The sequence below is a fragment of the Melanostigma gelatinosum genome (assembly GCF_949748355.1).
Source record: "Melanostigma gelatinosum genome assembly, chromosome: 3".
In the NCBI taxonomy this organism is placed as follows: domain Eukaryota; kingdom Metazoa; phylum Chordata; class Actinopteri; order Perciformes; family Zoarcidae; genus Melanostigma; species Melanostigma gelatinosum.
The window spans coordinates 22,794,064-22,818,231 of NC_136636.1; the positions used below are offsets into that span (position 1 = coordinate 22,794,064).

The 24,168-nt window shown below is 45.7% G+C and overlaps 2 protein-coding genes across 4 annotated transcripts in view; both read left to right on the forward strand.

Moving 5' to 3' along the window:
* Positions 1–1,922: 1,922 nt before the first annotated feature.
* Positions 1,923–15,928, forward strand: lrig2 (leucine-rich repeats and immunoglobulin-like domains 2). Of its 3 annotated transcripts, none has more exons than XM_079265738.1 (18): positions 1,923–2,597; positions 3,262–3,336; positions 4,270–4,404; positions 4,650–4,793; positions 4,981–5,124; positions 5,372–5,515; positions 5,833–5,976; positions 7,923–8,003; positions 8,279–8,350; positions 8,504–8,572; positions 9,754–9,917; positions 10,280–10,591; positions 10,751–11,032; positions 11,317–11,757; positions 11,911–12,063; positions 12,154–12,294; positions 12,517–12,807; positions 13,068–15,928. In XM_079265738.1, the coding sequence occupies exons 1-18, from the start codon at positions 2,410–2,412 to the stop codon at positions 13,331–13,333; spliced, it is 3,246 nt and encodes a 1,081-aa protein (XP_079121864.1). In that variant the 5' UTR covers positions 1,923–2,409; the 3' UTR covers positions 13,334–15,928. The 3 variants fall into 3 exon arrangements, with proteins under 3 accessions (XP_079121864.1, XP_079121865.1, XP_079121866.1); XM_079265739.1 differs by having other exon boundaries at positions 12,517–12,780; positions 13,068–15,927; XM_079265740.1 differs by having other exon boundaries at positions 12,517–12,860; positions 13,068–13,288.
* Positions 15,929–17,678: 1,750 nt separating this feature from the next.
* The window catches only part of magi3b (membrane associated guanylate kinase, WW and PDZ domain containing 3b), a 116,924-nt gene continuing 110,434 nt past the window's right edge, over positions 17,679–24,168 (forward strand). The window contains exon 1 of the mRNA XM_079265964.1: positions 17,679–18,377. Coding sequence (XP_079122090.1) covers positions 18,071–18,377 — 307 coding nt within the window. The 5' untranslated portion in view covers positions 17,679–18,070. The remainder of the gene's footprint in view (positions 18,378–24,168) is intronic.

Below are 24,168 nucleotides of genomic sequence, written 5' to 3' on the forward strand. Positions count from 1 at the left end.
TGAAGAGGCGCAGGAGTGAAGAGGCGCACAATATTTCTTCAATATTCTTCTTCAACATATTTAATAAGCCTTATTGTACTTTTTTTCTTTTTGTATAAATCTATCTGAAATGTTGTGAAGTAGTATAGAGCGGCATGAAATGGAATTCAACACTAGGGACTAGGGGTGTAACGGTTCACACAATCCACGGTTGGGTTCGGTACGATACAGTGGAGCCACGGTTCGGTACGTTTCGGTACAGTAGAAAACTATAAATGCCCGAGAAATGTACTTGATTTTAAAATATATTTATTCATTACAACTAACATCATAAAGTTATTCTTTGACTTTGAACAATGATGGAACTATACCTGAGTGACCCATCTTCTGGGGTGTCTTCTTAGCAACACATAAGCATAAAAAACAAAAACTGCTCCTTAATGTTATGAAGTATTGTTACTTACATCTTGCTTACATCTTGTATTGTTACTTACATCTTGCTTACATCTTGTATTGTTACTTACGTCTTGCAAAAGAGATTTTTAATCTCAATGTGACTACCTGGTTAATTAAAGAATTTTTATTTCATTTTATTTTTTCAAACGTATTCGGTTCGTCATGCGTACCGAACCGTGAGCCTCGTACCGAGCGGTTCAATACGAATACACTTATCGTTACACCCCTACTGGGGATACTTAATGTCTCCAGGGCTGCATGCAGTACAACAAAAGTAAACTATAGACCATTTGGTGATGGGATCACACTGGCCACGACATCAAATTGCTCCAAGAGCGTAAAGTGAGGGGCCAATGGCCCCTTCCCCACTTCCTACCCCCCTACTTCCCTTGCTCCGACCACATCCACCGTCGAACTCAACCTTCATTTCGATCTTGACTGTAACCTGTAACCTTTCATGACCTTTCATTTTGCAGAGTTTTGCTGCTATTGCTGTTACAAAATCTGTCCAAAGACAGACAGACCTGGCAAAAAAACCGCTTGTGGTAGTCCCAGCAACAGTAGGTGTCCCCAGGACCATATTAACCCCATGTCGCAGCTGAGGCAAGCGGCTCGACTGATAAGCCTCCTTCTCATCATTGACAACATGCAACATGTATGTGTTTAGCTGGGCATTTTTGTTCAGGGACTCTTCAATCCAATCAATGATCACATTTCAGCTTACCTGTTCAGGTGTGCCATCAAAGAGGTACCAAGAACATGGAGACCATGCCACTGTTTACCAGGTAAATTTGGTTCAGGAAACTTCTTGAAACATGGTTGCTTGTTGTTTGCTTCAGACTGATGAAGGACTTCAAACTGAGACAGGGGAGCCAAGATCTATTGAGGTACGTATTTACAGCTCAATTGCCAGCAAGTGGGAAAGAAAATGCCCATTATGTAAAGGCATGCATTAAATTCTCCAGTTTAAGGGATGCTGCTGCTTTATTGGATTGCTCACCCCCGGCCTCGGTCAAAAAGACACACAGACCTGCAGCTCTTTACACATCCACGACAGACTGAGAGCAGAGGAGACCGATGGACACAGCAACTGGTGCTGCATGAATAAAGTTGCGTTATTACCACTACTTCTTGTTCTAATAATAATAATTCTGATAATAACCCAATACCATTGTTTATTAATTTCAAAGAGGCATTGTGAGTTTGATATGGAAACACAAAATACATTTCAACAAAAACATTTTAAATGTGTTTTTTCTCTCTCAAAAGGCATAACGCGGTAATGACCACCAGTAATTGCAAAGATATGAGATACTAAGGCAGTTCCGGGCAGTTCTGAACCCTTAAAGGCTGCCACAAAAATATATTGGACAGAAATCCAATCAAATTGTTGCAAGTGTTTGACATGTTTGAGTGGAGACCAATAGAATAACTGTAAACTTGCTGGAAAGGGGCGGGATCTAGGATATCCAATGCCACCAGCTCAATGCGCTTTGTTGTTCTTGTGGGACAGAAAGACGGATACAATATCTTTAAGTCGTTTTAAACAGACCGGGTTAAGCAAAAATACTATTTTACATGACTCAATATAATCAAACGCTAACCAAGCATGGACTTTAACCGATGTCGTGTGGTGGAAAGCGGCGTATTTGTGGGAGCAAGTTAGCGCAGCATTGAGCTAGCATATGCTAACGTTGCTTCGGGAGGGTATCCACTGTCCAGATTGGAGCGGAAGGAATTCCTGGCACTGGGAAGAAGGGGAGACATTTCTGCTGGGATGTCTCACGCAAGTTGGAAAAACATGTATTTTACGGTTCCGACTCGAATCATGGCACTACGAACCTGAAGTATGTGTTAATTTGACTGATATCAAATTGCAGGAACCTTTTGATGGTGTTTTGTTTTAGCAGTGCCAGATTAGCGAGTTAGCCACGTAGCTAACGTTACGTAGCCCCCAGTGGGAAGACGTTTAAAATGGCGGAGGGTTGGCCCATTCCTTCGGCCCTTGTTTTCATGCTGCTGAGTTTGAGTGCCTGGGCTCTGGAGTCTTGTCCTGCTCCGTGCTCGTGTTCAAAAGGACAAGATGATGTCCGTATTCTGGACTGCAACAGGAAAAGGCTGTCGACTGCTCCTGGGGACCCACCGGACGGGATAACCCAAGTGTAAGTACACAAACAGTACGATGCAGATGTGTGGCACTCACTGAATCCACAGCTCTGGTGTGTTGCTCAACCAAGGGGTGCATCATAACACACCACGTTATCACGTTTAGATGTAGTTTAGCCACTTATCTAAGACCATAACGTTGTGATAATGGCCTAACAGTAATTTATGTTATTTAGATAATGAATGCACCAGTGGAACATAATGTGTGTTACTTGCAAACGAATTTATCCATTCCTCGTATAAACTCTGACTGAAATATAACGTTAAGTCCTCAGAATTATCTTACAGTTGTCAGTTTGCGGCCACTTTGGAGGTCGTAGTTTGTGGTGCTGTTTATTAGCATTGCATTCTTTCTGATGTTTCTACAAAATATTACAACCTTCTTAGTGGTAGCATTTGTTGCCTGTCTGTTGAATAGAAGTTTGTAGTTTTAGCTCGGGTCGTTAATAAACTGACAACTGAACAGAACTATCAAACCCTGGTGGGTAAATGGCTCAGAATTTTTGGGAACGTGTTGTATAACCTATGATCTGCCCGATGCTGAAAGGAGTTTAATCTTCTTTTTTTATTGTGCGCTTTTCAATTATTCCGCAGCAGATGTTTTTTCCCAGCTTCAGTCTTTTTAAGGTGATACTAATGTTTAATTGAATTTCATTTCAGCACCATGAATCACAACGAACTGACTGTCCTCCCCTTTCTTGGAGATGTGTCCTCAAATATCACGTCGCTGTCACTGTAAGTATAAACTCCCCATCATGTTGTCTCGCCTCTCCAGTCACGACTCACACAAATACTTAAAACAGCTTTGAATTTCTGTACGTAAAGGCACGCCTCCTTTCACGTCTTTCTTTCTTTACATGCTTCTCTCACAGCAAAAAATACTGTTTAACATTTATTTACAAAGGTCAACACAGACATCTTGTTTTTTTAAAGTTAGGACCCTTTGGGAGGAATTCAAAATGTTCAATCTTTTGATGCCTTGTTATGTTTTGTATGGAAATACAGTGAAACCAAAACCTACGGTACAATTTAGGTATTCTCTTTTGTAACTTAGCAACAGATATGAGTCTTTCCTCATGTTGATATGATTTGAGTATCCCGTAGACTCAGAAAGTACTCAGTACGTAGTACTCAGAAAGGATGCACTGATCCGATACTGATATCGGACCGATCCCGTGTCAAATACCTGGATCGGGTATTGGTGACAACGGAGCCGCTCTATTCTATTCGGTTCTATGTTTACGTCTGATTACACTTGTGCGTTCTACGTCATGCTTCAGCAGCGCGCCAGTTGGCCGCATAGCTGAGAGAGATAACAGCATGTCAGCTGTTTGGAAAAATGTCACACTTGCTACGCCAACAAGTTCTACTATTTTTTTCTACTATGTCTGAGATTAACTGTCTGTAGACATTTAGTTTAACAAAGGAGGAAAGCGATGTTCAAGTCAAGCCTGATGTTGCCTCACACGTAAAAGAATGATCCCAGCCAGTTCTAACAGTGAGACATACAGCTTATTAATGACGCTGGTATCGTATCGGTACTCGGTGTCCGCCAATACCCAAAGCCCACGTATAGGCAACGGTACTTAAAAAGGTTGGACTTGTGCATCTCTGTGTCATTATGACTTAGAAAACTAATACCGGTCTTATTGTTTTTATGTGATTCAGAGTCCACAATCGGATCTCAGAACTGTTGATGCATCAGCTGCAGCCATACGTTTCCTTGGAGACACTGGACCTGACATCCAACTCCATCTCAGAGCTCAAAGTTGGATCCTTCGCCTCCGTGCAGCTGAAATATCTGTAAGTAATCCTCTTCATTTAAGAGTGTTTTTCATCATGGAATAAATGATCTTCAAGATCAGCAACAGTAAGATGACAGCAGTTCTGGCTGAGCACAGAAGACACCTTGTTTTGATAAGTTAGATTTTGTTGAGTAAGCATCTTTATTGTATGCAGATATTCACATGCAGCAGACTTAACTACAGAGCAAACTGTCTTCTCCCTCTTGATTTTGGCTCCAATGTTTCTGCTCTTTTATCTCACAGGAATTTGAGTAATAACAGGATCAGCGTCCTCGAGCCCGGCTGCTTTGAAAACATCTCCAGCTCCCTGCTGGTGCTGAAGCTGAACAGGAACAGATTAGCTGTGCTGCCATCCAAAGTCTTCAAACTTCCACAGCTTCAGTTCCTGTAAGTATCGCACGATGTGTTTTAGTGCAAAAAAACTAAAATAATTTGTCAAGAGTTTTAACAGTTGATATTCGGCAGACACATCTTTGGATTAAAGCCGGATGAATTTGGGTAAATCCAATGGCTCTGGTTTCTTTGGGTATAACTGTACTCTGTTGAAGGAAGCTGGTCTTTACTCTCATTGCAGTGAAATGAAGCGTAACAAGATCAAGATCGTGGACAGTCTGACATTCAAAGGGATGGACTCACTGAGGTCACTGAAGATGCAGAGGAATGGCATCACGAAGCTCATGGATGGAGCCTTCTTTGGACTCAACAACATTGAAGAACTGTGAGTCTGGTGTTGTCGATTCTTCTTTAAAGTGACATTTAACAGTTAGTGCTTCGGGAATTGTGTAACAGTGCTGAAAAAGCTACAAAGATTACAGTAAATGCACAAAATGTTGTTTGGGAAAAATGCAAAAGGAGGAGGAAACCTCACAACCTATTCAGTATTTTTACGCATCTGTCAAAGCAATTCATGTAATCACGGTTGTTTTTTTGTTAACGCCATTGTGTTTATCCCATCTCTGTCTCAGAGAGCTGGAGCACAACAACCTAACAGAGGTCAACAAAGGCTGGCTGTATGGACTGCGCATGCTGCGCGTCCTGCGGGTCAGCCAGAATGCTGTTGGCATCATCCGACCAGACGCCTGGGAGTTTTGCCAAAAGCTGGAGGAACTGTGAGTGTGTTTGCTTCATAGCTAGAATCCCCTCGCAGCTAAGAGTTTTTACTTTCTTTCCCTGGGCTCTGGAGTCCATTCTATGGGCTCAGAGGACTTACTGTTATCTTGCAGTGCAGTTGGTGTCTGGAGCTCATTCAGTGCTGTCTTGGCTCTGGTGGATGTACGCCATCCTTTTTTTAATTTTAATTTTATTTTTTGTAAACTTTTGTGAAAATGCCTCATTTTGGAGTATTATTCTTAAAAGTGCAGTACAAGGCTGGTGTTGAATACATAATTAGCTTGAAATAATCTTTCTCATATTTCGTTTTGTGCAGAGACTTGTCCTTCAATCATCTGACTCGACTTGAGGAGACGGCTTTTGTTGGATTAGGTCTCCTGGAGAGCCTGAACCTCGGAGACAACTCCATCAGCCATTTGGGGGAGGGAGTGTTCAGCGGCCTGGCAAGTCTGCGCACCCTGTAAGTGCTACTCGGAGAAAGCTGTCTGAAATCTGTATTACCTATTTGATCGAACAGGTGTAATATTGCGCAGTATACGAAATATAACCCTCCTGACATGTTCTTGGCTCTGCATTCCCATGAAGGCTGCTAACTACAGTAGGTCTGTGTTTGTTTCACTCTTCATGTGTAGTTCTGTCTAAAGTAGTCCACAGTAGAAATTGTCTGCATCCTCTAATATAGTCTTTGTTGCGATCAGATCCTGTTTGTCATTAGTCTCATGTGTAGTCTGAGATCAAAGCACCCACTGTGTTGTTTCCATAGAATCCAGTACGTCTTGGTGTTGTGTCCTCTGTGCTGCCGTTCACTTTGATTTCAAATGAGTTGAAGCACGCACAAGTGTTACATCGCTGGGAGCTTTATTACCCAGAGCAAATGCATCTACATTGAATATTTGAAAGGCGCCCTCAGTGCTGAGTCCATGTTTTCCACGTGAGCCGTCTACTGGACAGAAGGCTGTTGTAATATTGTGCGTGGGCGAGTAAACTGGTCTCCACACTGAGCCAGAGGCCGAGAGATCGAGGCTGATCGAGGCTGATAGTCGTTTGTTAGTGTGGGTAGAGCGAGGCTTCTTCTGGTCTGGGATTTGAGTTTTTTTTAATATATTTCATCAAGCAGGCATGAAATAGTATCAGCATATATGATGCTCAACATACTGAGCGATATGCTCAACCAGTAAAACAGCAGCTCTGGCTTTCTTTGGTGTTTGATACCACTCGATCTTGTGCACCACTCTGTTCATTCAGTTAATGGGAGTTAACGTTTTTTACAACAATGTCCTCCTACATTAATACATCCCATATCAGGGCCAAGAAAATACATTACGTGGCTGTACATAGTTTACTTATGATTTACAATATGGAGGTGTGTGTGCAGTGTCGATCACAGCGCGATTTAAAGAGCAGGCAAGACGCAGACAAATGTGAGATGTAGACGTTTAAATTCAGAATTGATGCGTCGTCTGATCGGCCTTTATAGAGACCAACGATCAAACTATTTAGAACAATACCAGCTGAAAACGGTTGATGGCCGATCCATAGGGAGCGCCTGTGACCTGATCGAAATGCGGCAATAAACATCAGCGAAGCCAACAGAACTAATGAATAAAAGGCATTTACAACCCCCCACAAAGATCTAAATTGGATGGATATAGAGCTTTGACATCATGCGTCAAAGCTCACTGAGACGACGGATCGCCAGAGTAAAAGGAAAGCGCCTCTTTTATTTCAGGTTTTTTCTTTTCTTTTCCGGTTAGCTGGCAGTTAATGGGTGTCCTCTATCGAAAGCAAATGAACCGAAACTGACATCCCTATTCTGAGCCATATTAACACCACCACAAAAGCTCTGAAAATACTTTGTGGCTCAGGCTCAGACTCTCAGCCTAATTGAGCAAGTATTTCGTCTTCATCACACATTTACCTGCGAGCTAAGACGTGTTGATAGGAGAGGAAGGTGTTGAGTCATTATTTGCCGCGCAGACTTCCGCTTAAGCCGCCGAGCTGCAACGAGGAAGGGGTCATATTTGGGAGTTTTGACCATCCTCGGAGCTTTCATGGGAGACGTGGAGTTTGGGAGAGGGCTGAAGTTCTTTCAGAGGTGGCCAAGCAGGAAAGAGAAACAAAAGAGCCCATAACCATCGGGGGAAACGCAAGGCTTCTCTGTGTTCCCAGTGGACCCATGAACTGTCCCCGTGCTAAACGGAGCCAATTCGTGTCCCCTCGTCGGAACCACCGCAGGGGCAGCGAACTGTAACGCGCCGTGGAAGGATGGTGTCTCAGGTCTAATAGTCACTGCCACCGACAGCCACAGTGGGAATAATGTGGATCTCTTTACACAGACGGGGGATGTGATTATGTTGTTGTTTTTACAGTGTTTAATATCTTAAATGTCACTCTTTGTTTTTTCAGAGATATCCGCAATAATGAAATCTCCTGGGCCATTGAAGACTCCATCGGTGTGTTTGATGGAATGAAGAAGCTGAACACACTGTGAGGACACTCGGATTGTACACATGTAGATATGTAATTCTGATTCAATACAAGATCCTTGCTTGTAAAATATCTTGTATTTAGAGGAACGTGGCAGGTGGATCTTTCATCGTGTTCCAGATATTTGGTTGCTCACTACGTTTCTGGCGAGAAATGTGATGCTTTAATCAGCTTTTCCTCTAACTGGCATTGAAAGGCTGCTGAAACGTCCTAATTTAGGTTTATTGGCTGAAGCTTTTTCCTGAATCTCATGTGACATTTTGTTTTTTTTACAGAATCATACAGCGGAACAAAATCAAATCGATCACAAAGAAAGCGTTTGAGGGCCTGGAGGAGCTGGAGCACCTGTGAGTAAAGCCGCAGTCCTACGTGTGTCTCAGAAGGATCTCTTGTTGTTGTTGAATGAGTGAAGATACCACTGTTGTAGTCTTATGCTTGTAAAGTTGGATGCCATCTTGATCAAATCACATGTGTCTGATCCATGATTCTGTCCACTGCAGGGACCTCAGCAAGAATGGCATCATGTCGATACACCCCGAGGCGTTGTCCCATATGAAGCTCAAAGTGTTGTGAGTAGTCACTGAATGAATCTTCCAGCTCTCATAAGCACATTTGGAAGCCGTGTTGTTATTGTTTCTTTGACTCGTGTAACAATGTGGCTTTCATTAAAAATGAATTCTAATGATCAGGACATAATTAGCATTTTGAATTGCTGTTATGTAGTTGAATGAAGAAGATTGTTGACGTTCTGTAGCGTTTAGTAATGAATGGATGAGAGCACTGTAACTTTACTTTCATTCTTCACTCCATTTTTTGAGGCGAAGACGTTTAAAAATGTGTGTTGTTGCTGAGTCATTAGATTGCAGTTGGTCACGCACATGTTTGTGATTCCGCTTTTGAGTTGCAGCAGCGTCATTAGGGCGGCCGTCTCTCCTGCCTGTGAGGGAGACGGTGGAAATGTCCGTTGGCTGTTTGAGCTTTCCATCAGCCCATCTTAGGAGGGCCTCTCAGGCGGGGGCTAACGAAATGCCCCAGCGGCTGTCAAACCCAGAAAATGTACCGTGACAGCAGTCGTATTCTGTTATTAATGAGTCTGCGGCTTTAACAGAATATAGCTCTATTTCACTTGGCGAGTGGATAAACTGGCTTTGCCTGATAACATAGCTACAGGAACATAATGGTTACACCCTCGTAATTAAAGGTTATTTTCGGCTTACGTGTATTAAAACGTGGTTGTGGAGGCGTGGTTGGCAATGAAGCCATACACATACTACATGGAGAGGGAACTCAAATTCACTCAGAGCTTTTCCCTACAAGGAAGCTCAATGAAACAGCTTACAGTAGCTTTGGCAATACAACACTTCACCCCAGACGGTCTTTAGGCCAATGGGATTCTGGTCGTTGGTCGTCTGTTTGGGTGAATCTATTCAAACCTTTTATCGAAAAAGTGTGTCATGAATAGTTTTGATGCAAATGTTACTCAAGCAGCACGTGATATGTTGTCGGTGTAGATAATTGCCCTCTTTGTAATATTTAGGTAAATTGAACCTTCATTTCAACCGAGTAAATTCATGTTTTCTTTTCTAAAAGGGTAAATCACAAATCCATCTGTAATGTTCACCAACCCATCCTGTAATCCCTATTCATTTGTTCAGTGGGTTCATCTCGTCCTCATTAATCTCTGCAGCAGAGTCCAACTAATTTCACAGTGACTCATCTCACGCTTCCTCCATCACCTTTGTGTTCTCAGCGTCCTGAACACGAGCAGCCTGCTGTGTGACTGTCACATGCAGTGGCTCGGGCCCTGGCTGACTGTCAGCCAGTTCCAGCAGTCTGTCTCCGCTGTCTGTGCTCATCCTGCCGGCCTTCTTGGCCACAATGTCCTGTCCGTCAGCCCGGAACAGTTTGTTTGTGGTCAGTCCCATTCTCTCTGTATTTCTCTTGTACGGTTCCCAGTCCGATCCAACATAGGTACTGGGAAGTGTTGACGTAAGGCAGGAAGGGGCATTGAGTTTTCCTTTTATCGTAGATTATTATCATTATTTGGCTCATAAAGTTTTATTCACAGGTTTCATAACCAGTTGCACAAAATGTCTGGAACACTGGGGACAGATGTTCGGTCCCAATAGAGGCCCAAGCCTACCGCCATGTTGCTCTTCCTGTATTGGCGTACTTTATGTTGAACAACAACTAATATCTTACATTTTAAGTGAAGAGGTCTGCTGTAAAAAAAAAAAAGAAGAAAATTCACGCTTTCTGTCCCCGCCCCTCCACAGATGATTTCCCCAAGCCTCGGATCACAACCCACCCTGAGACGTACGTGGCGATGCGGGGCAACAACGTGACCCTGAGCTGCGTGGCGTCCAGCAGCAGTGACTCGCCGATGACCACAGCTTGGCGGAAGGACGGGGAGGTGCTGTACGATGCAGAGGTGCAGAACTACGCCCAGTACCAGGAGGGAGAGCTGATCTACACCACTGTGCTGCACCGCCTCAATGTCAACTTCACCGATGAGGGCTGCTACCAGTGTGTGGTCTCCAACCACTTTGGCTCCAACTACTCCAACAGGGCCAAGCTCACTGTGAACGGTGAGGATGTTTGTCAAAGACTGTGATGTCTATCGGTTGGGCTCATACGATTGTCTCTTGCAGTTTTCTGCTTTCTTGAAGCTATGAGGTGCTGGTACGGCTCACATCATTGTAATCTATCTGTCCCACGAATGATAATGTCTCTTCTTTTTTTTCCAGAGCTGCCAACATTTCTTAAGACTCCCATGGATCTGACGATCCGGACCGGGACCATGGCCAGGCTGGAGTGTGCCGCTGAAGGCCATCCATCACCCCAGATTGCTTGGCAGAAGGACGGAGGCACCGACTTCCCGGCTGCCCGGGAGCGCAGGATGCATGTGATGCCAGACGATGACATCTTCTTCATCGCCAACGTGAAGACGGAAGACATGGGAGTTTACAGCTGTACGGCTCAAAATGCAGCTGGCAGCCTGTCTGCAAACGCGACTCTCACCGTCCTGGGTGAGTCGCCCTTCTGATCTACAGAGCATGTACACCATGTTTTACTACTCAGCTGAGTCACTTGAATCTGGCTGAATGGAGCGTTTCTCACACAACTGTTACGTCAAAGGTCCGTGTGTAAAATGAGCACCCAAAGTATTATGAGGTTAGCTGCATCAGTCGTACTCACTCAGTCACTTAAACACACAACGGCTTAAACATGAGCATGAAGAAATGACCAGCTTGACCTCGTACACCACATGAACACTTGTCACTGATAATCCTTACTAAATCTTCTCTTCCAGAAACTCCATCCTTCATGCGGCCGCTGGAAGACAGAACAGTGGCGCGTGGTGAAACCGCCGTACTTCAGTGTATAGCCGGCGGCAGCCCCGCCCCCCGTCTCAACTGGACCAAAGACGACGGGCCTCTGCTGCTCACCGAGCGCCACTTCTTCGCCGCAGCCAACCAGCTCCTCATCATCGTCGACGCCGGTCCTGCCGATGCCGGGAAATACACCTGCATCATGTCGAACACTCTGGGAACGGAGCGCGGCCACATCTACTTGAGCGTCTCGCCATCGCCCAACTGCGAAACGGGCACGGGATACGACCAGGACGGCTGGACCACCGTGGGCATCGTGGTGATTGTGGTGGTGTGTTGTGTGGTTGGAACCTCGCTGGTCTGGGTCATTGTCATCTATCACATGCGCAGGAAAAGCGAGGACTACAGTATCAGCAGCACAGGTCAGCAGTTCAGACACATAACTGTTTAAGAGAAAGTAAGGTCATAAAGATGTGCCTCAGAGCATGTAAAGGTGTTGGGAATGTATCGTTAAAGATGTACCTTGTTCACAGAACTCGATGCCGTGTAACAAAACGTGTCTCTGTCTGTTCCAGATGAGATGAATTTGCCAGCAGACATCCCCAGCTACCTGTCCTCTCAGGGTACTTTGTCAGAGCCTCAGGAAGGCTACAGTAACTCTGAGGCTGGCAGCCACCAGCAGCTCATGCCTCCCCTTTCCAATGGATACGTCCACAAGGGCACAGACGGTGAGTTTTCAGGATTCAAAGGTTGTTGACCTTCCCATGCTCGGATCCTTTTTAAAATGAGGTCACTGACTATTGTCATTTATGTCCCAGGTGTGTGTTATGGAGACGCGACAAACGAGGCGGAAACTGAGGGGAACGGCATGCTGCACTGCAGGGTTGGCTCTCTGTTCACTGGCCGGAGCAGCTTCCACCCTGGAGAGCCCCGTGAGGGAATAGCTGGACTCCCCACAGGTCAGTGTCGGCTACAGACAAGCACTTATGTCTTTTTATTTCTTTATTTCTTTCTTAGTGTTCAGTTCAGTTTTCTTCGTATCGGAAGGATTTTTGGAATTATGATATCAACTGTCAGTCAACGGCCGAGTCTTAAACTGAAGCCGTGGTCTGGAAGAGGCTTGGCGAAACAAGCGACCGGGAAGGAACACTTTATCGAGCCGCTCCTTCTTTTCTCGCCAGGTGGCGGTCCAGGCCCGCTGGTCATCTGCTCCGACTGCTACGACAACGCCAACATCTACTCTCGCACGCGGGAGTACTGCCCCTACGCCTATCTGGGGGAGGACGACCCGCTCGACAAGACTCTGCCGGGCCTGAAGGAGAGCTTCAGTGAGCAGCACGAGGACCGGGCACTGGAGAGCCTCATTAGCAACCTGGACTCCTCCAACTTTCTCACCTCGCATGACAAAAGGTTGAGCAGCCACACCCCCCCGGAGCACTACGCTGGTGAGACATTTGACCGAACGGAGGACGGTAATGGTGCCATCCCTTGTCTAGGTGCCAACTATCATGTCCTACCTGCTGAGGTGTTTTGGGGTAACATGTTGAATTTTCTCCCTCCTGCAGCTACTGAAAAATCTATTTAAGAAAAAACTCCTGTTAACTTTTTCTTCCCCCCCCCCCTTTCTGTGGCTTGTTCTAAATCTTGCAATCTTGCAATATTTTTGGTTGTAAATCAGTTGGTGGGAGATAATATGTAGGCGTCTAATTATTGTGTTTTACCGTGTTTGCAGAGTATCTCTGCAGGTCCTTCTGGGGAGAAGGCGAAGGTCCGTCCACGAAAGCCCAAGCAGGCGCGTCGCAGCACCCAGTGACAGTACACAGGACGCCTCCTCTGACGTCCACTGCCGACGGGGCAGAGGACCCGAGTGAAGCAGAGGCGGACTGTTTCCCCGGCCAATGCACACAGGACCACAGACGTGCCTCTGATAGGACTAACCCTCAGGAGCATCCTGCTCCCACATCGGTCCTCCCACCTCCACCTACGTTCTGCCTCTGACTCCCTTTGCTGCAGCCCCTCCCCCACCCCGCCCTCCCTTTGCCCACTACCTCCAAAGAGACTCCTCACATTCTGCCAAAGATGCTCTCTTGTATGTTTACATTCCCCTTTTCACTCAAGAGGACATACGAACGTTCTCCATCACCGTGGAGCGACCGCCGTGTCGGACTGGAGAAATGGACCAGCGATTCGATTTACCCCCCCCCCCCCCACGTCCTCCACTCTTTTTGTTCTCTTTCTAGAGAAAGGCTATGAATGTATGCTTTAAAGAGCCATGTCGGATGCTGCCGCGAGAGAACGCCAAGGTGTGGTGGAGCCTTGGCGAGCTCTCTCCTCCGTCCCCGCTGCTGTGGAGCTGAAATCTTTTTTGCGCCAGCGCACGTCACTCTGGCAGTTTTGTCTCATCATTCCCGGTACGGACACCTGTTGGGAGCAGCTCACGTGACTAGAAATTACAAACCACCTATTCCCAAGAAGGGAGGTTTAAACGGGTGCCGAGTGTAGTTCCCTGACCAGCAGTTTGTGGTTGTTGATATAGGAAAGAACATTGAAAACACATGCGCCCTACATTCCCACAGCCATCCCGACTGACTCAAAGCTATGCCGTCTGGTATCTTGTTATGCAAATCCCAGAGACATTGACACCAGAATGTGGTGTATATTATGAGTGTATATATATATATATATATCTATATATGAGTATATAGCCTATATCGTCTTTATCCAATCTTGTTTTTGTCCTATGTCGATTGGTAATTCCTTCATTTTATGTGTCTTCACAATGATGAGCTGTTTGGGGAGAACGCGTAACATTTTTGTGCACATGTGACAATCATGGTTTTGCTGGCAATTTGTTTTGAATGGTTGTCTGTTGGACGGCCTTTTTAACAAGCATTCTCAGTAACGTCAGTCAGGTGACATTATGGCGTGTGTATATGTATGCACTGATTGGGTTCCCCCTCCCTTATCATATCTTACAGCACTTAATTTAATGGTGGTAAACATTATTATGCAGTGTGCATGCCTTTTTACATTGTGAGGATTTATCATCACAGTCTTATCTCCAAACGTTCCCGATCCTTCCGTAGGTATTGATTAAGTCTAGGTTTTCACTTGGGACTGTGAAACATGAGAATGTATTGTGTTATTTTATACATATATGTACGTGTACAAAAGGCTGGTAGTCTATTGAATTCCATGTCCTATAGTCCATCTGCAGAGAGGTTTGAGACGTGAGAAATCACCTGTTTGTTTAGGTAACGAGATGAACGCCTCTTCTTGAGGTGAGATTATTTTCCTCCTCACTGAGAGACGAGCAGCTGCCAGTTTCAGCAAACTTCTGTTTCCACATGTCGGCTGTTAAGTTGCTTTGAAGATTGGAAATGCCTCTCGCGTGAAAGAACGTGGCCTTGTTTAATCGGGTTTGATGAGTTTTCCTGAAAAAAAAAAAAACCTTGATTATTGCACTTCTAAGTTGCCGCTGGTTTTGACTCTCGAAATGCAAATTACACTCCGTGGCCGTTTGATCTGGCTCACCGAGCTCAAACGAACGCAGTACTGTAATGCATCCAACCTTCATCAATGTTCAGGTTTTTAAAAGAGCTTTAGAGAGGTGTTGATTACATTTCATGGTCATTTTGGAAGGATGTGGTTTGTGTGCTTTTTGAATCGACAGGTGCTTCTATTATTTTGTCCACCCCATAACATCAGTGAGGATAGGAGGCCACGCCTTTCTCAAACCGTTTCAACAACAAAACCTTCATGAGGGTTTGATTTATTCCAGGGCTGCTTGCCTTAGTTTGATCTCGGGATTCCTAATAAACAGGCCGAGTGTGAACGCTCCTTTTTATTGCTGTCACTTCTGTAATGTTGAGAGAATGAACTGAACTATCAGTAACGCTGAAAAGTTCATCTTATAGAGCGAATGTGTGGCGGTGTAGTGTCACAAAATGTATCCTGGACATACAAGTTATTGTTACTTTGTATCACTGCTGCTTGAAATGGACGACACGTATGTTTTGTCTCAGTGGTGCGTGCAGATATGATTTGCAGATGAAAGCGTTTTTGTTTTCTGACTGTTGGCCAATTCCCCTCCCCCCCCCCCCCCCCCCATTGACGATAGAGACGTTCAGATAACACCTTGCAGTGATAAGTCATCCTAATGGAGCTACGTGTCGATTCACTGTTCAGTAGTTTCTGCCAGCACAGTACATAATCTGCATTAGCATTGTTTTATTCTCCGAATGTCCTTCATGACTTCATACCAAAGTCGTCGTCTTCTTCTTCTTCTTCTTCTTCTTCTTCTTCGTCTTCGTCTTCTGTATTGTTTTGGGACCTTGTTTACCTGTACATTCTGTAAAGCATGTCTGAAGAGCCTTTTTGTTACGTAGCCATTACTCTGACATTAAACATGAATTCTGATCATTTGGCCTGGATTGTGGTCGTCTGCCGCGATGCTCTCCTCAAGTAGAAATATAGGATGACTTTCATTGTCGATTAGTTTCTTGATGGGTCTTTCCGTGACATATTTTAAGTGTTTGGTTTGTTCAAAACCCAAAGACATTGATTTTACAATGAAACATAAGAGAGAAAAACAGGGACTGCTCATGTTTCAACATATATTGTGTGTGTGTGTGTGTGTTTTTCACAGGCAGGGGGGCTGAAAGAAAAAGGAGAGAAAGTTCTTGCAGGATTTGATTGAGGTTGCGTGTAATTCCAGGCGCTGGGGGGTCTTAACCACAACACCATTTCTGGGCACACAACATGGAACGATTTAAAAAAAGCCAAGCCATCTGTAATCTGGATTTGCCCACACAAAGCCCACTAATACGGGCCTGAAAAGACTGTTAGTCCATCATCAGCCCAGTAGATTCATTGGCTACGAGTCGACTCTGACTGCGCGTGAGCCTTTTGAAGAGTCTGCAGTTAGTTTGGATCCCCGGTCCCCCATCAAAGGCACGGTAGCATTGTTCATCGTCCTCCACAAGGTGATGAATTATTCAGGCCGACGTCCAGGGTGGCGACTCAGTACTTAAACACAGACTTCTAATACATCACACCCAGAGAACAGCAACTATACTGCTGCTTCATATATATATATATATATATATATATACTACAGGCGGTGTGTTTTCCCCGCTTCCTCTTGGAAGGTTAATTAACTCGACTACACGGCATTAACATATGACTGTCAGGAGGAGGAGGAGGAGGACTGTGCATCATTCAGAGCACCCTGTGAAGCTGCGCCAGTAATCTCCTCAGATGAAGTGATATTTACAAAAGTGTAATTCATTTGCACTTTAACACCCTGTACATTTAGCATCATGTTGGATTTTTCATCCGGTTCTGGTATCATTGTATCATGAATCCAACATTTCAGTTGTATGGCATTAATGAGATTGTATTAGATATGTGCTCTGAGGCCAGGAACTGTTTAGGTCTGAACATCTACGGGAGTTTCCCCCTCGAATAAAAAAGGTCAGATTTTCTGCACCAGACCTACTGATACATGTATCATTAGGTCTGATACAGTATGAACACTAAAGCTACTTTTAAGCATTTTCTGCACACACAATTGGAAAAACAAAGACAGCAGTCTCGTAATAATGAACGCTTAACACTCATTGTAGCTCGAGCATAGTGGAGAAATGCGGCTGAAGGCAGTCGAGCTCGATGCTGTGTATATGCAAGTGTGAGTGATGGGAGGGCGACCTGGAGCAGGACATCTCTCTGATTGTGTCGGTAGGCGGCGCTGTGGAGACGCGTATTATGTACGTTTAACCCCAACAATACTTACCTCACTGCAAATGAATGGGGTGGAATTTGTTCTGCGCGCTTATTATTAGCATTACATGCTCTGTGTATTTTTAATTAGTCGTACTTGTTACACGCATTCTGCCTGATATTCAAGACATGTTTAAAAACAAAACAAATGCAGATGACTAAAATGACAATAAATGACAGTGAACATTACTGGACAGTGTGTGCTTTATTTCTATTGATTTGTATTTAATACCACAGCACACCGGAGGATGGAGCCAGCGTGAGCGTCTACTACAAAACGCTGCTGCTGCTGCTGAGCCTGAAAAAAGAAGAACAGGGGCGTTCCAGGAGCTTGGCAACGTCTCTCCTGGCGGTGCCAGGTGTGTTCAAACCTGTAGCGGACAAAACGCTCGCAGATGTCTGTCGGTACAGTCACCGTGGGGCTGGATCTCGACCGCAGGAACCGCCAACCGGTGATCGCCGCCGCCCCGTCTATTCTCAGCCTGCCCACAGGTATGAGGGCTTTCTCGTTGACGCGCAACGTTTGGGCGGCAGACGCTCCACCATCGGCCGCCGAGTGAGTGACAAATACTCTGTTTACATTTTAGTTTGGACCCGGGGAGACGAAGCGAAGCGCGGGTACCGTGCCGGAGGAGCGTGGCAGAGAGTGAAACCTGAATTGCTCCCCCTGAACAGTCCCGCCGCGCTCAGCTCTCCTGCTTTTACGCACAAGGAGCGCTCGGAGTTATTGCAACTGTGCGCACAAACCCGTGGGATGACGCACCTCGGCGGCGGATTCACGGGGTGAAAATCGGCCTCCCAAATGTCAGGAAGATGAAACTCCCATCAGCTGCAGCAGAAGGTCGAGCGAATAACTCAGGAGGGTTTATTAGGCCGCGTCACTTCGCGTTCATCTAACAGCAGCAAACCGAGGTAACCCGTTTGATCGCTAGTTGTTCGTAAAAGGGAGTAACCATGTCCAGGACACTGAAGAAGAAGAAACACTGGTCCGGTAAAGTGGTGGAGTGCGCGGTGTCATGGGGGAACGTGGGGGACTTTGGCTCAGTGGTGGAGGTCCTCGGAGGAGCGGAGCTGGGACAGTTCCCCTACCTGGGCCAGATGAAGCTGGACGTGCTGGTGTGTCACGTGGGGAAGCTGCCCTACTACGGGGACGTCTTGCTGGAGGTGAACGGGACGCCCGTCAGTGGACTTACAAACCGCGACACCTTGGCTGTCATCCGCCACTTTCCGGAGCCGGTTCGCTTGAAGACGGTGAAACCAGGTGCGTCCCCTATCTCCCCCCCCCCCCCCCCCCCCTATTAGTGCTCATCTCAAGACAAACGTCCTCAAATCAAAATTCAAATCACATCAGTGACTCCCTCCTCATATACGTTGCAATAGGTTCAAATGTCTCCTTGTGATATGACAGACATGCCCAAACTTTTGACTGAACCATTGCAAAATAGAATAAAAAAATAAGGTTAATACAGTGACTTACTGTAAACCTCCTACTGTACCGAGACATCTAACTCAATGGGACATTTCTCTCACCGCTTTCTCAGGGAGATCGAATAGTGATAATGGTAATAATGGCATGTGGCCCAGTTGGAGCGTTCCAGTGTAAGTGCACTTCCATGCATAGAAATAAGGCCGAATTACACCCTCCATTATTCAGTCTACTGCGCTTCCCATTGGCTTGCAGAAGCCGGAGTGGTTTCGCCGCACCTTACCCCGTTGTCCTCCAGCTCTCCAAGGATGCTGGCTGCAACATCCAAACACCCTGATAATGAGCTCTAATAGCTGTGATGGCTTGCTGCTGTTCTGGTTCTGGTTCTGGTTCTGGTTCTGGCCTGAGCTGAGGTAGCTCAGGTGAAGGGTTTTAATGGCTCTGAGGAGATACAGTTGTGTGTGGCGGTGAGGGAGATGGCCATTACTGTGCTTGTATGCTGGGGCTGGACTGTCTCAACAACATCAAAAAGGTCACGGCAGCAGCAGCTGAGCCCCAGAACGTCAGGCCAGGTTCCCTGAAGATCAGCTGTACGTGCACGCATGCCTTCTTCTGTGCTGTGTGTGTGTAGTCATACGCATCCTGCATTTTCTTTCTCTTTTAGGATAAATGTTATATATTTTGTAAGCAAACAAGAGATGAAAGGCTAAATATTTGCAGATATTTATGAGTCCATTAGTGTGCATGCACATGAAAGTGTGTGTGTGTGTGTGTGTGTGTGTGTGTGTATGTGTGTATGTGTGTTTCCTGGCTCTACACTCCTAACACCACGCTCTCTGCCCCACTAACCAAGGATGATTAATAACGGGCATGGAGGAAAGGGAGCGAGACACACACACACACACACACACACACACAGAAACAGAGGGATAGAGAGGCATAAAGAGAGATGGGGAGAAAACCGGCTCTGCTTTTGGCTCCAGGCTTAACTCCCACACGAGGCTCGCTTTCTTTGTGTTGCTCTCTTTAAAGCTCCTAGGGATTCCTCATTATCTGTTCCTTCGCTGTCACTCTCACCTGTCTGGCCTCGACGTCCATATTCTGTTTCAGTCGTGTGTGTGATGTTACAACCAGCGTGGATCAGCTCTCCGTGTGCTCTGCTTGCCTCACAAATCCCCCCCCTGGCGTCCGCATACAGATGGGGTTGTTACATATGATTACATATTGTGTGTGTGTGTGTGAATACATTCCAATGTGGTAGCCTCATGTTTAATTCACACCTCTTGCATAACTGAGTTGGCGAGTGGATTTTCTCCACGTTGATGGAGGTGGTGGGCCTCGAGGATCAGCTGTTAGCAGGAGGCCCGGGACTCTACGGTGACATGTTGGTGACATGTCTTGTGCTCTGCCCGCCTTGCCCACACTGGAGCTGGTGGGCTTCCCACGTTGCTCCTCCTCCTGCTGCTGCTGATGGCTGGGAGGAGCGAGGAGGGAAGAGATGGAGAGTGTGCAGAGATGCAGATAGAAGACGAAACATTCCTTTCTTAGTCCCACGGTGGGGAAATCATTCTCTGCATTTGACCCATCCCTGTATATATAGGGAGCAGTGGGCTGCCAGTGACAGGCGCCCGGGCAGCAGTTAGGTTGGCGGACAACCCTCTCTCCCCAGTAAGCCACGGTCGCCCCCACGGTCGATAGAGAGAGAGAGACAGGATGTAAGATGCACGTCTCTATGGAGGCTATTATCTATCTCAGCCATTGATCGAAAGGAGTGTGAGCTGAGAGAGTCGCACACAGCACTTCACGTACTTTCCTGCTGCTTCTGGCGCATCGTACATTCCCTCTGGGCTGCCACGAGGCTTCTCTCGCACGCATTCATCCTCACATAGGTTACATACCTTTTTACCGTTTGAAATTAAAGAAGTTCGCACCGAGCCCACGCCAAGACTTCACAATACTCGGCGAGGTGAATGTGCCCATTTTTTCTGGTATCTTTGATTCAGCTTTCTCCTGTGCCTCCTATATATGTTTGCAGCTTCGGTCCCTGTGGACTCAAAGCATACATACAACCTGTAGCCCTTTTGTGTGCAGCTGAATGGATGTTGACTCTCTCATCAAGTGAATCATTTCTCAGTGCAGCACACAGTGGAGCCAGTGAAGCGAGCTGTCGTTTGCCTTTTCGACCTGAATGGATGAATGTATACGAGCCCTGCTTTTACAGCTTGTGTTGTCTCTGTCAGACAGTTGGAATTGGTTTCATGATATTTAATGTGGTCGTGAAATATAACTGAGGTCACCGGATCGCAGGTAATTCATTTAAATACTCAAACACCTTCGGGGTGTTGGGATAATAGCATTTCTCTTGTGAAAGATGCTTTTATCTTTATTGATTTTAATAGTTGATTCTTGTCTGTGATATGATGAGGAGATATCAAGTCTGCAGACCGGCATAACTCATCTTTTTTTCTGTCATTTTCAGAGGCAGGTTTTGTTCTTACCTTTTTTTTTTTTTTTTTTACTTTTATAGTCATATTTCATAACTGAGTTAGTATTCGGGCTGGGCAATAATTCAATATGTTGATCCACGATAAAATCATATCCCGAGATATGATGATGATACACAATTTGGGCCGTTTTAAAATGATAACAAATCAAGCGCACGCTCACTGAAATTTCTCATGAAATCTGATGTGAAATATTTGCGGGGGATATTGTTTTGAGATTTTGGCCTGATCGCCCGGCCCTAGAAGTGCCCAGTGCAACACTTTCCCACTCTAGATTATCTTTTGAGTTGCCTTCTCCTGCTCACACACCATCGTACTTTCTATTACCTGCGGATCATGCCAGTAGAGAAGTGACAGAGTGACATGAGCCCCTAAGCCCCCGTATCAAACGGCAATAGTGTGCGTGGGTTAATCTCATTAATGCACCTCTCATATCAGGAAGTGCCTCTCAATGGAAGCATCCTCTCGACAGGCGATGCCTTGTCACTGCAAAGAGATTTGTCGTTGGCTGCATAAAAAATAAGGGGAGGGGGGAAGAGTGGGAATAGAACAGCATGGAGAGCCCCGGTCAAATAACTCCAGACATCTGTTCTCTCGCCTGAGAGATGTTTCTGACAATCAGCGGAATGGAGCAGGAGAGCCGTCACGTACGCCGCTGCAAGTCCTTTTGCACGGAATTCACAACACATTCATTTCACGTTTCATTTTCTTTCTTTTTTTGATTTAAAGTGATGATGAGTGAGATTGTTTTTAATTGCTGCTGCTCTGCTATTGGGTTATTGGCAGTTTATGGAGCTATGTTTGCGCCCTGTTTTGTCATTTTAATTGCACTATGTCGTCTACAACCATCCTGATGATGCCTTCTAGGGATACAGGCGTCCTTTGGAAAAAGGCATCCGCAATCTTATTGGTGCCAACTGGCGAGACAATAAAGAGAAACAGACATGTAGTGATTACTGTAAACACAATATTCACTGTAGGTGGTGGTGAATTTTTTATTGTGCCTTATTAATATTTAACAATGTAGGTAACACAGAGTATTTGGCAAACCTCTACTCGCCACTTCTATGAAATAAAAGCAGAGTGTTGCATCAGGCTCTGCTCTGCTGCTGCATTTATTTTACACTCCCACAGCTCTGCTGTGCCTTGACTCTATATGGAAGAGATTCAACTTCAATCGTACTGGTGTTTTTTTTTGCATGTTTTCAGCCCATTAGCTGCAAATATATGTTCGTGCTGACCATTTCCTAAAGCACCGGGTCATGTTTTAGATTGCTGTTTAACCTTCAAACAAACAGAACCATCACCCAGGAGGCCGCTGTTCGTGCCTGGTGTGAAAAACAAAATGAGAATAATTTAAAAAAAGACATACTCCAAGCCGGTGCTTTGTATTTGACAGTTGTGATACTGAACTCCTACCTGTGTTTTAAGATGAGAAAAACACAGAAATAAACAACACTTGATCACAAGCCCCCCCCCCCCTGTTTTTGTTAACGCCACCGTGTCACCACACTCAGCAGCCAGCGGGGGTTTGTTTGTGCTGCACAGGGGCACTTGAGAAATACTATCAAGCTGTAAAAGCAAGAATGTTGCCGCAGCATCAGAGCATGACAATTAGCAATTGGTGTGTTTCCGTCCCTGGATATTCTCAGCTTGTCTTTGTCCATGCTCCCTCCCCCGGTTACTCTGCAAAAAAAAACGTGTGAGGCCCCTTAATTAACCAAACCCAGTCGAAAATATCTTTGTGATGTCCGGCCCACAAATGCCCGTAAAACCTGTGTCATGCATAGTTTTGTAAGTACTTGTGATAAGGCAGTTTATATTTTGTGACAGCCCCCGGGGTGGACAGGGGGTTTCACGACAACACTGACCAATAAACACAACCAGTCGGCAGATAAACGGTTCAAGTGAGGTTTTTACTGAAGGTAGAGAGGGGAAAGAGGTAGGATAGGCACTCAAGAACACAATGTCCGTTTTCCAGAGGGAGGGTCGGGGTCCAAGTCCACGGGTCGGTGCACAGCGGGTATTCCTCAGACGGTCCAGGGCGCGGGCAGGAGCAGGGTAGTCGTACAGGCAGGGGTCGTGAGCCGGGCGGGTAGTCAGACGTTCCAGGGTGATCCAGGGGTAAGGCAGTCTTCTCCAAGGGTTTCTCTGATCAGCTACTTCTTCTGCTTCCTCTTCCACTCCTACTCTCTCCCGGTTTCCTGTTGCCTGGGCCCTTTTGTAGTCCCCTCCTCCTCCTCTGATAGGGTGTGGTCGCTCCCTCGTCTCTCCTCCTCAGGTGTTGCTTGTTGGGCTGATGGTGGTTTGGCGCTCTTTTCCCTTCCCTGACATGGGGGCTCCGCCTCCATGTCAGGCAATATCGTCCCTCTATCACTGCCCCTCTGGGGTTGCCCCTCCGGCTGCCACAATTTGGTATCATTTTCGGCAAAAATTCCACAATAACCTTTCAGCATATTGTTATTCAAGTGGTCTGAGAGAAAACTTGACTATTAGCAACGTACTTTCTCCATCGCTGAAACGCTTCAGCAATATTGTAATATTGGCCATCGACAGGAAGAATACCCAGCTGTACATTCCAATAGGGGGAAAGGAGGCTTTGGATATCTTTCATTCTTTGTAACCACTCCGTGCTTTTTGTGTTTGGCCTCTCGCTATATCATCCTACAAAGCATTTTGTTGATGTACAGCTTGTTTGGCCTCTGTGACTCCCATCAAGCATCTCCTGTGTGTGCCTGAGGCAGCTGTCAGCCTTGCAGTGAAGTGCTACTGCCTTACCGCGCACACACACACACACACACACACACACACACACACATACACACACACACACACACACACACACACACACACACACGCACGCACACGCACACGCAGAGTCCTAAAAGTATACTGTGCAAAAAGTCCATCTCGACACATAATTTAAGTTAAAACTAAAATCACATTTTGTCTTTTAACCGATCAGTCACACTTCTCTTCTTCTCCTCTATTTCAGAAATTGCAGATTCTTACCATTTATGACATAAATATTTCACAAACTTGTGTTTTCATTGATAAGATACTTTCAGGTGAAGGGAATATTCCTGATCATTTCAAGACCTTCTATAAATTTAATTCACAGG